This window comes from Vespula vulgaris, chromosome 1 (assembly GCF_905475345.1).
Source record: "Vespula vulgaris chromosome 1, iyVesVulg1.1, whole genome shotgun sequence".
NCBI classification, from domain to species: Eukaryota; Metazoa; Arthropoda; class Insecta; order Hymenoptera; family Vespidae; genus Vespula; species Vespula vulgaris.
In genome coordinates this window covers 1,865,880-1,879,707 of record NC_066586.1, presented here as the reverse complement: position 1 = coordinate 1,879,707, position 13,828 = coordinate 1,865,880, and the positions used below count along the sequence as shown (strand labels likewise).

The 13,828-nt window shown below is 25.5% G+C and overlaps 5 protein-coding genes and 1 long non-coding RNA gene across 8 annotated transcripts; 2 read left to right on the top strand and 4 right to left on the bottom strand.

The window, feature by feature from the left end:
- Positions 1 to 543: 543 nt before the first annotated feature.
- On the top strand, positions 544 to 3,190 carry LOC127069438 (G patch domain-containing protein 4). Its single transcript, XM_051006468.1, has 2 exons — positions 544 to 843; positions 1,319 to 3,190. Exons 1-2 carry the CDS (start codon positions 795 to 797, stop codon positions 2,797 to 2,799), a joined length of 1,530 nt encoding a protein of 509 aa, XP_050862425.1. The 5' UTR covers positions 544 to 794; the 3' UTR covers positions 2,800 to 3,190.
- Positions 3,191 to 3,287: 97 nt separating this feature from the next.
- On the bottom strand, positions 3,288 to 7,772 carry LOC127069458 (beta-1,3-galactosyltransferase 1-like). Of its 3 annotated transcripts, none has more exons than XM_051006529.1 (5): positions 7,344 to 7,772; positions 6,975 to 7,221; positions 6,067 to 6,332; positions 5,715 to 5,989; positions 3,288 to 5,604 (listed from the first exon to the last, which is right to left on the bottom strand). In XM_051006529.1, exons 2-5 carry the CDS (start codon positions 7,219 to 7,221, stop codon positions 5,181 to 5,183), a joined length of 1,212 nt encoding a protein of 403 aa, XP_050862486.1. In that variant the 5' UTR covers positions 7,344 to 7,772; the 3' UTR covers positions 3,288 to 5,180. The 3 variants fall into 3 exon arrangements, with proteins under 3 accessions (XP_050862486.1, XP_050862476.1, XP_050862494.1); XM_051006519.1 differs by having other exon boundaries at positions 7,520 to 7,771; XM_051006537.1 differs by having other exon boundaries at positions 3,289 to 5,604; positions 7,032 to 7,221; positions 7,520 to 7,767.
- A 94-nt stretch (positions 7,773 to 7,866) lies between these two features.
- On the top strand, positions 7,867 to 9,984 carry LOC127069485 (centrosomal protein CCDC61-like). The gene is made up of 7 exons (XM_051006575.1): positions 7,867 to 8,385; positions 8,524 to 8,606; positions 8,674 to 8,825; positions 9,045 to 9,241; positions 9,302 to 9,595; positions 9,696 to 9,779; positions 9,839 to 9,984. Exons 1-7 carry the CDS (start codon positions 8,217 to 8,219, stop codon positions 9,913 to 9,915), a joined length of 1,056 nt encoding a protein of 351 aa, XP_050862532.1. The 5' UTR covers positions 7,867 to 8,216; the 3' UTR covers positions 9,916 to 9,984.
- LOC127069502 (uncharacterized) lies at positions 8,902 to 9,578 on the bottom strand. The gene is made up of 2 exons (XR_007783559.1): positions 9,441 to 9,578; positions 8,902 to 9,124 (listed from the first exon to the last, which is right to left on the bottom strand). It is a non-coding gene; the product is annotated as an uncharacterized LOC127069502 (long non-coding RNA).
- A 57-nt stretch (positions 9,985 to 10,041) lies between the features above and the next one.
- LOC127067003 (putative OPA3-like protein CG13603) lies at positions 10,042 to 11,302 on the bottom strand. The gene is made up of 3 exons (XM_051001431.1): positions 11,161 to 11,302; positions 10,640 to 11,032; positions 10,042 to 10,142 (listed from the first exon to the last, which is right to left on the bottom strand). Exons 1-3 carry the CDS (start codon positions 11,300 to 11,302, stop codon positions 10,042 to 10,044), a joined length of 636 nt encoding a protein of 211 aa, XP_050857388.1.
- A 223-nt stretch (positions 11,303 to 11,525) lies between these two features.
- LOC127069477 (2-methoxy-6-polyprenyl-1,4-benzoquinol methylase, mitochondrial) lies at positions 11,526 to 13,755 on the bottom strand. The gene is made up of 6 exons (XM_051006564.1): positions 13,222 to 13,755; positions 12,732 to 13,144; positions 12,553 to 12,641; positions 12,365 to 12,488; positions 11,721 to 12,285; positions 11,526 to 11,621 (listed from the first exon to the last, which is right to left on the bottom strand). Exons 1-5 carry the CDS (start codon positions 13,403 to 13,405, stop codon positions 12,196 to 12,198), a joined length of 900 nt encoding a protein of 299 aa, XP_050862521.1. The 5' UTR covers positions 13,406 to 13,755; the 3' UTR covers positions 11,526 to 11,621; positions 11,721 to 12,195.
- Positions 13,756 to 13,828: the final 73 nt, after the last annotated feature.

Genomic DNA, 13,828 nt, shown 5'->3' with positions numbered 1-13,828 from the left:
TATGTCGTTTGTATCATTAAATTATTCGATAGTAAGTTCACCGTAATAACTGGTTTAAGGTAGATATCTATTACAGGTTTTATTCCAATATATCGATTTACAACAATCGATTCTCATAGTTTTTACATGAAAGACATTTTTCTTTACAAGTTATCGATGTATACATGATCCGATTGTTATGAAAATGTTCTAAGTCAGATATTTTTCATTTTGAGATATTTTGATATTTAAATATGAATTATTTAAAAATATTATTTTTATAATGAAATAAAGAAAAACAGTAAATTCGTTTATTATTGAGAAAAATAATTTTTTTGTGTATGTACCTAATATGGAAATTTTAAGAATAGCATGCAAGACAAAATGTCTCTTTTAATATTTCAAATAACACACCATTTTCATAATCACCGGCTTGTATCTATTTACCTGTTGATATATTTTGTTCGGTGAAACAACAAAAAAATTAAAAATTGTTTACGATCGTGCAGGACATAATTTGTAAATAGAATTTGAAAATATATAGTTTATCCAGTGAAAAACGAATATTTGTCAATGACTTTCTCCGATTGGTTGATTTCATAATTGAGAATTAAAGAGACATCTGGTGTGTATTGACGTATTAGAAAAGCAACTGTGTCCTACAATTTTGTGTCAATATCTAACGTGTTACCTCGGTCATTTGTATTTCGACTAACTTAGTGTGAGGATACGTCGATATCGTATGGGCTTTTCTATATTCTTGAGCTATTCAAAGAATATGTGTATTTGATATTATCAAAGTTACATATATTAATATGGCGAATTTTGCAAAAGCTCAACTTCTAAAATATGGTTGGACGGAAGGTACGATATTGAAAGATCTTATAAATAAGCAACAAATAAGTTACTTTATGCATTTAATTAATTCTACTTAACCTTAATTTTCTTCTCCCGTATCTAATATAAATATGTTGTTATATCTGTATCCTACGTAAATTGTAATAAAGAAAAAAGAGAATTTATTCTTTTTAATAGAAAAAAAATTGTAATTAGTCAAATATATAACGATCATAATATGATGCATTTTTCTTCATGTATTGTGATTATAATGTATATTTAATAATTATGTATAATGGAATACATGATTCTTTATCACAGGTGTATTTCGATTTATGCATCCAAGCCACTTAATCATGATTTTATTTTTAGAATGATATTATTTTTTTTTTCTTTTTTTTTTGTTCGTTTTTTATTTATATGTTGTTTGAAACATATTTTATATCAACAATTTTAATATATTATTCTAAGGATATATTTCTGTATTTTATTATTAAAATAGGAAAAGGACTAGGTAAAAATGAAAATGGAATAACGGAAGCTTTGAAGCCAAAATTAAAATTTAATAGCGAAGGAGTAGGATACAAACCATCAGAAGAAGTTCACTGGTGGCAATCTGCGTTTAATAATGCTGCCAAAAATGTTTTGATCACTTCAGAAAATGACGAAGTTTCTATCTCGGTTATCGATCGAAATACAACTTTAAGAAATTTAAAAGCAAAACAATCAAGACAAGAACAATATAATAATTTTCGCAAACTTAATGTGCTTCAAGATGAAAAATTAATTACATTAGAAAAAACTAACCAAGAAAAAGAGGAAGAAAAAGAGTCCATTAAGAAAATTCCAATATTAACAGATGAAGAACTTTTTAAAGCCTGTGGAGGTAGAACTCTACATAAAGGAGCACGTCATGGTGTAGGCATGAATGGGAAATTGGAAAGAGTTGCCAATCAAGAAAAAAAATTAATGCATCTTATGAACCACTTAGCTCGTAAAAGAGCAGCTAAAGCTAGATTAGAAATGGAAGAAATATTTGCTAAGAGTGGACATAAAGTAGATAGTAATAATGCAAATGCAACATTGACAGCTGCAGATGTATCCTCTAGTAAAGAAAATGGTTTTATAAAATCTAAAGCCACGATCAAGAAAGAAAAAAAAAATATACAACATTTAACACGCTTATTAACTATTTCCTGTAATATAAATGATAATAGCAGTAGTAGTAGTAGTTCACATGCACTCAAAAGTGAAAAAAGCTCTTGCCGAAAACGCAAGAGAAGTAAAGATAGAAGAGCAAAAGTTGATCATGGAATTACTAATGACAATATTTTTGAAACTATAACATCAGGAAAAGTTTATGATATACCACTTCCTGCAAATTCGCTATTAGAAAAAAAGAATAAAAAACACAAAAGGCATCATAAACAAAATATTGTAAAAGAAAGTAGTAGTAGTGGTTCATATAAAGAAAGTCGTTGTTGTGATTCTAAACACAATAGTTCATTAAAATCAAAAACAAAAAAAAGTAAACATCAAGAAGATAGTGATATTAATATTAAAAGTCCACATGGTTCTGCAGTAAAAAAATTAAAATACCACAACAGAAAGATTATAAAATTAATGGAAAGGATGAGTTTTGATAATTCCAATGATGAACATAAAAAAAATGAAGAAGATAATTCTAATGCAAATGTAACTAAATCACAACATGTATTTTGTAATCATGAAGCATCCAGATTAAATCTACGAATATTAAAAAAAAAGAAACATCGTCTTCATAAGAAAAATAAAGAAAAACTAAACTTGGAGAGACGTATAACTTCAATTCAATCACAAGATAAATTAAGTTGTATAGCAGAGAATTTGATGGCCATTAATATTACAGAAGATGTTAGTGCAAAATTAAAAAGATGTAAACAAGGAAAAGAAGAAAATAAAATTGAAAAAACAAATGATAATGAAGATAGAACTTGCATATAAATTCATAATATTCTCATAATAAAAACGTAGTACAATAATATCATTGAAAAACATTTGCTACTAAAAGTGACATTAGTTGAATTAAGTGATGTAAAAAAAGGTGTGTTACAATTGCCTAGACAATTTAAATAAGTGAGTTCAAGCATGTATAGAAATACTATACATGAATTGAAAATAATAATAAACATTATTAGTGATTATTAAAGCAAAAAATGAGTAAGTGCATTTAGGTAAAATAGTTATGAAATATCATTATAGTTTACAATCGTTTATTATCAAATTTGATAATTTTGATGTAACATTGATGTTATCTCTCATCTCAATAACTTTTTATAAAAATATATCTGTATTCTGTAAGATTATAAAAAATAAACTTTATTTTTTATAGGTATTTATGTTGACTTTATTTTATATTTTTGTATAAATTTCTTTTTATTCATTTTTATTATTATCACTTCTATAATTGATTATAATTAAAATTGTGTAAGGAAAAATAAATTTTGGCTGCTTAGATTTTCTGTCAAAAGCAGCAAAAACCAAAGTAGTAATACATTTATTCATAAATGCGCATAAGCTTTTAATATTCTCTTGTAACTTTTTATAATCATATTATATATATATCAAATACAATTGTATGAGTCACATTGAACACAACTTTTCGTATTTAATATAATTTAATAATCTGATAATATTTGTACATAAATCTGCATCATAAATGTACGCATATTAATTTACAATAAAAGAATATATTTCTTTTGACTACAAACAGCTTAATATAATATGTATATTATATAGCAGTGGAAAAAAATAATATTTTGAAATATATAATGTAATAAATTATGTAAATTCAACGTGATCGGAAAATTGACATTTTTTAATCACACAAATAATATAATTTCTTATAATTAATAAATAATGAAAATCTTCTACGCGGCGATCGTATCTAAAAACTATGTATGATAATCTTAAGCTTTTGTCTCTGAAATTTTTTTCTAAATATTAATTCACTGATAATACTTTAATTTTCTTCAGATAAATTTTTTTTTCTCAAAACTATTTAAATTGTACATAGTTATATATTAACTACATATATTAATGATTTAAAAGTCCTAGAATAAAAACACGATTAGACGTGTTTGAAGGAATCATATTATCGAATTTAATTTGATAAAAGTGTATTGATTTTACATTTTTTATTAAATTTCTTAGTTAAAATGGAATGTACACTGTTTTTGATAAACATGGTTTCTGTTCTTTATAAAAATATTACGTAAATTTTAAAACAAGACAAAAATATTAAAGGCTAGTACATTTATAAAAGATTCTTATTTCTTTGTAAATATCAATTTTCTGAGATTATTACATTTCTATTTTATATCATTATTATAAAATATCATAACAGAAGATAAGGAAGCACTTTATTGGTGTATCTTTTATGGTGTTATAACAAAGTTATGATTTTTATTCACTTTTTTTTTATATTTTATAATTTAAGTAGAATATATCAATTTCTAAATTTAACAGAATATAATGTTTTAATAACAAATGTTTTTTTACTTCGATTTAAATTAGAATATTATTTGTAAATCACAATATAAGATACAAAAACAGTATTTATATATATATATATATTGATGCATTATTATCATAATAGATAGTGGGGGAAAACAGATCTATTCTGATTAATAAGGTATTCATAAAATTCGTTAAATTTCTAATGAGATGTAAATAGGAACCTTATAAGAAAATCACAAATACTCAACTATAATATTGTATGCTCTAATAATAAAGTTACATTGAAAGAAGCTCACCAAAATCCATTTTTTATGAATTAAAATATCAGAATAGAAAATATATTAATTATTAATATACATAATTATATTAATATATAATTTATATATATTAAAGTGCTTCATATAGTAAAAATATGCTGAAAATAAATGATAAAATATTATCGCAAAATAAGTCAATAGCTGACACACATAGATCTAATTGACAGTGTTTCCTTATGAACTACTATGGCATAAATGGAAAAATATAAAACCTTCTTTCAAGTATCAAGTACAAATCTTTGTCTCATAATAACACATTAACAATTCGATTTAGATGGAAAAGGAAGGCCTACATCGATCACTAGCTACCACTAAGTATAAAGCTTAATATTAGAAATAATTAATATTTTATCTCTCAGATCCAATATTTTGCAAATATCAAATTTTACAGATCTCATTTGTTTAAAATCATATAAGGCAAAAATCCTTTGGAAAACTTTGTGACATATAATATGAATAGTATTTTAAGATATGCTGCATGTTGTCACTATATACAGTACGATACGTGAGTTAATACCGATATTTCCAAGTATGCTTTAATCAGATGTGCTAAACACATCTATTAATAGCTCTTCTTTTCACCATGTAATAACCAACATTTCTACCATTTCTGCTTAAGCTAACACCTTGTTTATCTGTATGAATATGTTTATTACAAGATATATTCGTAGTATTCAATTTATTCCATATTGTATACATAGTAGATGCATTAATTTTGTGTGTAGTTATGGAGTTACTAAGTATACAAGGTTCCAATTTTCTTGGCGCGTAACTAAAAGCTGGATGATTAATAGGACGTATTTTTGCATGCTTTGCACAAAGACCCGTAATGTAAACATCTTCTAAATGAAGCAGAGGTGTTGTTAAAGCTGCCTGATATAACTTAAAAGCTACATCAATACTCATTACATATCCTGTACCTGATAGATAGTTAGGATAAACCTTTTCAGGATACATATACTTTGGCATATACCTAATATGTATAAAATATTCTTTACTGGATATATTTCTATATAATTCTCCATATAATTATTAATATTATTGTAACTCAGAACCAACTTTGTCCTCTGTGAAAATACTCACCATTTATTTTTGGGGTCTGATATTGGTCTAGCATTACAAATAAGAGATCCCAATAAAACACCTTTAGATTGTGTTCTTGCTTGCAAGGTTTTCATCAAAAGGATTATATTTACAAACATATCATCATCTGTTTTCATGATAAATTTAGCTTCTTCACAATTTGTAGTGACCCATTTTAATATCATAATAGACTTCAATGTTAAATTATTATATGTATCCAAAAACTTTTCTTGAAGTATATCATTAAATTGAAAACTTTCTTCAATTATAAAGCTCTGAAAACAAATACACAATAAAAAATTCTATTTGTAAAGCCAACTTCACTTAATTATATACACACACACACACATACATTGAGTGTATCATTATCACTTTGTCCCAGAAGAAATGCAACTTTAACTGTAGAATTATATAAAAGATCTAAATTATTTTTATTAGCCCAAGTATTTCTAATTGCCATTCTGGCTTTGTAGTTTCCCACTGATGAGCAAATAATTATAAGTAAATATGGAGGTAGTGAACAAAGAGCAAGTGGATTTAAAATGGAAGTAATATTTCCTGGATGAATATAATTTCTAACATCTCTTGAAGTATTGTATGCCCAACCAGGTAACTGTGCTGTAAATTAAACACTTTTATGATGAATAAATAATATAATACATATATTTAAAAATATCACATTCATCACTGGACTATCTTATAGCTATTGGCACCGTCATGCATATGTTTTTTCCCAAGGCTACTATAGCTTAAGCATTCTACAATTTAATCCTTTATTTATAAAATTCATTCACTCTTGTGTTTAAACTGTTTTGCAAATTGCATTTGAATTTTTCTAAATAAATGCACTATAAGGTGTGAAAGCTTCAAAGCAATATAAAGAAATAATTAAGTTTTGTGCTTTTAGATATGATATTGATATTAAATATTGCTATTAAAAGCATAATAATGCTTAGAAGTTTATGACTAAATTAAAAATAAGTTTTAAAAAACATACCATAATGCAAATTTATCAACATACTAAACCTGTTAAAATCTGCCGATGGTAACTAAATATTTCAATGTTACTTTTAAATGTAGTATACTTTTTTATTTATTCATAAATATTAATTAATTTTAATTAAATACCGATAATTGTTTAAATGAGATTTTATAGCCTTGCAATAATAGTTCTATTGTGATTTCTATGAATTATATATTTGAGCAATCTAATGCAAAAAGTGTAGAATGTGTGATCAAGCAACATTAATGAATGCATACCTACAGTGGCTACCAAGTGCGAACCACTGAGAGGCTCTGTAGGGGATGGAGTCTCACCTAAGCCTAAAAATGGACCTTGAACTGAATGATACGCCGGTACATATAATAGGCCTAGCACAGCCAAGATTACAAATCCGACTACCAATCTCTTGACAAAAGAAATTTTAATATTTCCTTTAACATTTCCATTATTGTTTATACTGGTAGCAGATGGCAATTCCATAGGCAACAGTCGAAGTCGGTCCATCTGAAAGATAAAGAGTTAATAAAAATATAATAACTTATAATATTTATACGTGTTTATACATACATTTATTTGTTTTTTTAAGTAAGAATTTTGATTAAAAATTAAACTTATATTACACTTACTTCTTGTAAAATATATAACTAAAATATACCAAAATTCGATATTATACTATCTAAAATAAAAGATCTTTCTTCGTTTCGTGACATCTTTTATACAATTGCCATTACGATCAGCTGTACTTGGCAACAAAGACCGGAGAATATAAATGCCGAAGAATACTATGTAAACAATTGCTTACTTTTGAAACGCGATGAGCACGTCATGCCGCATTTCATACCACTCCATTTACTCCTTTTGTGAAGCTCTACATAAGGATATTCATTCCATCAAATACTTGACCATCATATACTTTAATCAAGTAATCACGCATAGAAAAGAGAGAAAACGTACGAAGGCTATAAGCTTTGACGCTGATCTTCGATATATCACACTATATACATTATACTATACATTTTCCTACCACCACTTCTTAACTGTGGTATACTCACGGATTGGAAACTCCCCTCTTGCGGAAACATATACAATGGCGCCATCTACGTATCTCCAAGTACTATTTCGCGAAATTATTATAAACAACGACATTGCCGATGAAAGATCAAAACATTAAATATTAGTTGACAATTTTTAATACAACGTAAATTCAATAATCAAAATCGTTTAATGTTATCCGTTCTATGAATTATTATATATTTTATGATATTAATTTAATGTTAGTACAACATCCGTAGACGTGGATATATGTATATATATATATACATATACACACATCAAATTATAATTTAACTTAATATCTAATATTACATCACGATATGATTACATATAATGTCAACTGTGCACTTTCTATTAAAAGATCTTATTTCACTTTTCTCCATTTCGTTTAATATATTTGGAGTATTTTTGTTAGATTTTTCTTATATCTTCTTATACTTTTAAATATGAACGAATCAGGATCTAATTTAGTGACCACATATACTTTTAAAGGAGGGAAAGAATATGTCGTAAAAATGAAAGTATTGGCTTTTAAACGATGTCAAAGATGTTTGGAATTGACGATAACCGATAAATTTACTGCTGAAGATTGGCGATCATCTTATGATACTGCATGTTCGTTATTATTTCTACATTTTTCCATTATAAGTGCTGTATAATTTACATAAGTCTCGTTCATGTGTATGAATTTTATTTACAATATGTATATTATTATTATAAGAGTAATATTTCTTTTTCCTTTTACATACCAAGATATTGAAAATTTGACACATAAGACTGGAAATTATAAACAGTTTGACGTATTTGTCGCAATGCTGCAATCGGGACTATTAAAAGTAACCGTGACATTTTTATCTTTACATCAAGTTTATATTGATGTTAGTAATAAAAAATAATTTACAGACAAGCGAGTCTATCACATTGGATTTATTGACTTTTGAAGATCTAGAATTATTACGTTCTCGCAAAATTGATAATAGTTCTATTTCAGCTATAAGTAATAAGGCAAATAATCGACGGTATCTCATTTTAACATATACAGTAGAATTTGATCGGTAAGTAATAAAATGAATTTTTTTTTGAAGTTTTTAGATATATAAACTTTAATGTGATATTACTTGAGGAATAAAGATTTTTACATATATATATATAGTGAAACATTTTTTTTAATACCATGTAACACAATGTAGTATATAATATCAAATACAAGCAATATGTATAAAATTAATCTCTATGGAGGTAAAACAAGTATTCTCGAATATAACAACCTTAAGAATCCATTATCCATTGCCCTTGGAATACTGTGGTTTGCCTGATCCAACAATATTGCAAGCAACAATAAGAAGATTGCAAGCTGAAATTGAAAGATTAAATGCTACTGGTATGAATAAAGATCTTCAGAAACGGATAGAGAAACTTTCAATCACAAATCAAAGATTACTTGAAGAAAATCATAAACTCTCTAGTGGAGGTATATATAATCAATAATGAATTCATTTTCATTATGTATCTATATTTTCAAATAATACAGGAAAAGGCATAAGACGATTAGCAAGTGCGATAAGCGCGTTAGAAAATAGCGTTGCCAAAGAACGAGCATCGTTCCGAACACAAATTCAAAAACTTCGTGCTGAAAATGCCGTATTGTCATTAAAAATACGTCAGCTTACTGAGTCTACTACTAGAAGATCGGGTGATGGTAGTCCTGCATTTAAACGTCGGACTCCTCCACCTTCTTCGCATAGTCGTCGTTCAATTAATAGAAGAAGTAGAAGTCGGTCTCCTTCTATTTATAGTCATTTTAAAGCATCTAGTTTGTCACCTGGTATTACAGATAATTTAAATTTCTTGTACAATAATATAAAATTCTATCATACTAAAATAATAGTTATTTACAAATTAATATCAACACACAAAAATTACAGGAAGTTCAGTGGAGTCATTCCAAACTAAAAATTCTTCGAATCGGAATATTGTAAAATCACGTTACATTTGCTCTAAAGAATCAAGTTTGTATTACATACCTATATTTTTTTATTATTATATTAATTTTGTATTTGTATTACAGAAATTGATTTTGGAAATTTGGAATCAAGGATTTACACACTTCAAAAAATGTTAAAAGAGGGAATTAATCTTAGTTAAAAACATAAATACAGTAATACTTATTCTTTATGTATATACAAACTAAATACATACCTTTATTTATTAAAATTTTTATTGATTTTTATAGTAATTACAAATTATGCCATTATTAATCAAAGACTAGAGTTACATAAAATTGTAAGATACCCGCAGCAATAAGCATATTTTACTGATCAAGACTATCGTTACCTCAATTTGTTTTAGTCTTAGCTTTCTACATTTTTTGCCTATGAAAAATGAAATATAACAATTTTAAAAAATAAAACTGACATTCATTATAAATTTTATATTGTATATATAAAATCCAGAAATAGAAAAGCAATATAAAGTTAGAAATGTATACAAAGTATGTAGAACAAAATCCCCTGATAACAGAAAAAAAAATAATATTGGGGGATTTCATTAAAAAATGTATTTTAAAATACAAATCACCAAATCTGAAAGAACTTCTGATATATACAAAATATACATATTACACATAAGTCATAATATTATACGGCAAAAAAAATTTCTTATTATTGACCAAGACATAAGAAATTGCTATTGCTAATCACATTAGAATACCTTTGATTTATCACATATTTCAAATAAAAATAAATAATTCTAATTACCTAATTCTATCTATCTTCTCTAAAATTATTCTCATAATATAATATAGCACGTTGAATCAGCGATAGTTGGTTCTCTGTAACATTTGTTTCTGCGTTCATTGTTGTGTCTATACTTTGTGATTGATCAATGTTTTTATCTGTCTCTGTTAATGTCTGTGGTTCAACTAGTGCAGACTTCGTACCTTTGTGTTTTGACAATGTTGCTATAATATTTTGTAAAGACATAATCTCACTTTGTAATTGCATACTATTTTTTTGTAATAAGTTAATATCATGTTTAAATTGTTGTATCTGTGCAATACGCATTTCTTCTTTTTTTGCTTCTTTAGTCACTTGACGATTGTATTCAAACATTACACATGCACCAGCAAGACCAAAAATAATAACTTCTCCCATTAAACTAGCTCCTAATTCTATTGCCATATTTTCATTTAACTTTGCTACTTTTGTTGGTTTTCCAAGATTCATCATATACATTTTACCTTTTACCTCTGCCCAATGATAAACTGTATAATCAAAAAATATTATATAAGAATACAAATAATTAAAAAAATATAATTATAAGAATTGATTTTAATAAAATAAAGATTCATTGTTTTTATCTTATATTACATGTTATGTTGTTAATACTTACTTTGAGCAGGTGGAATAATAAAGTATCTACGGAATATAGGATGATTTTTAGCTTGATTAACTATTATTTTAGCCAAAGGTTTACTTATTTGTTTGATAAATAATACACCTAATTTAAGAGCAGGAAATACACCTACTACCATTGTTTGTTGTAGATTTTAATAAAACATATAAATTTTTTTTTTTATAATCTGGAATTATATAAATCAAATAAATGACATTATTTAAATTATAATATTAAGTATTAAGTATATCACCTAATGACATTAACTTTTATTAATGTACTAATCATCAAAAAATAAAAGCACATTTAATAAAACCTGTCATATCAAAAATAAGATATTTAATTATCATATTGTAGATAATTATTACCTCATTTCCAAAATTATTTGGAAGTACAGTAGATAGCTATATTATAGCTTCATAATGATTATTCACTATTGCCAATGTTACATAAAAATGCTATAAAATTAACAATAAATTAATAAATTAATTATTGTATTAATAATCATTTCGAAATATTTCTATGATTTAACATATATACTTTAATAATACTGTTACCTAGTCATTTTTAATATTTCATGTCAGACTCTGGAACTGAAATAAATGATATTAGTTTACTCGCGAACCATCATATCTGTCTCACTCCATTATATGTATCTCACTATGGTTATTTTGCCAAAACTTGTGAACTGAGCATAATGAATATACGATGTATTTCTGATTCGCCAATAAGAATGCTTTCAATTGGACAACTGATACCAATATATATCAATATTTGGCGCTATTTTTAAATTGTTTTTAATAATCAGTAAAAAGTAAATTGTAAATATAAAAACGTGAGCAATAATCAAATTATAAAAATACATCCATTTGTTAAAATCATTTTTATTTACTTTTTCTTTCCTTTTTTTAAATAGTGAAACAGAAATAGCACAATATATACAAAATAATTTTTATGTAATATTAGAGTAATAAATATGTAGATATTTCTAGATATATTCACATTCATATTTTTATAGCAATATTATCATCTTTAGATTTTAAATCCTGAATGTATTGCTACTATACCACAAGATAAATTTTTATAACTAGTATTTCTGAAACCACTCATATCTATCATATGCTGTAAACAATTCATAATATTGTAATAAAATTGAATTACTATAATACATTAGAAAATGATAAAAAAAAGTTATAATTACTTTAAATTCTTCTTGCTTTGGAAACTTTTTTATACTTTCTGCAAGGTATTGATAAGGTTCCCATTTCCCAGTGACTAATGTACCCATCACTGGTATAACTTGAAAAGAATATTGTTCATAAAGCCTGAAAAATATGTTTTAAGGTTCATTTAATTTGTTCAACTATATTTGATAGGTGCTATATTTACCATTGTAAAAAATCATTTTCAAGATGAGTAAATTCTAAACATAGAAATCGACCTCCAGGTTTAAGTACTCTATATGCTTCTGATAACACCTATAATTGAACTCAATAAGTTTATTTTAAGTATTTATTAAAATGTATCAATATCTTTTAAATAAAATTTCTTGATAACAATGATATTACCTTATCAATATGAGTAACATTTCTTATACCAAATGCTATTGTATATGCTGTAAATGATTCATCAGGAAAGTTAAGATTTTCAGCATCTTCTTTCTTCCATTCAATGTTACAGTTATTTTTTACTGTATATCCTAATCTTTCTGCTCTTACTTTACCAACATCTAACATATATTCATTTATGTCACAAACTGTTACATAGCTTTCTATATTATTAATATTTTTGGTATTTTTCAAATAATTTATATATCTAAATGATATGTCTCCTGTACCACCAGCACAATCTAAGAGACGAGTTCCATGAGTAGGTGCTAATTCTTGAATGAATATATCTTTCCAAAGCCGATGAATACCTAAACTCATTATATCATTCATTTTGTCATATTTGTTTGCAATATTTTCAAACACTGTATGAACTAGAAAAATAAGAATATAACATGATATATAACTTTAATTTAAGATTTAAAATATTATATTAATCAACAATATTAACCTTCTTTAGCTTTTTCACTTTCTTTGACTTCTTTAAAACCAAAATGTGTCATCCTTTCGCTATCTTCTATATTTACATCTTTTGTTTTAGAGTAATTGTATTTATGAAAATATAAATTTTTTAATTGTTTATGTAGTATTGGACATATTCTCGTATTAAAATAAAGATACTTTTGAGTCATCATATTTAAATTATATAAGTACGATACAAAAGAGCACAATTTATAACTCTGATAAATAAACAATAATCATATATATTGTCAGAGTTCTAATGATATCAAAAAATTAGTAATAGATACATGTTCAAATATTTATAAATATTAAGAGTTTATTGATGACATAAATCATCATTAATAATTTTCTGGATTGATAGTATAATTTGTTAATTTATAAAAATTGCAAATATATATTAGGAATTATAAAGAAATTTATTTTCGACAACTGCAGCGCCCTAACATTTAAGAACTAATCGTGATTCGATATTCAAATTTAAATATTGAAATATTATGACGACGTCTTATTTTTAAATTTCTTAAGAGTATTAACAAATAACAAATTATATGTTAAATTAATTTTAGATATTACAATTTAATAATGTAAATATATAT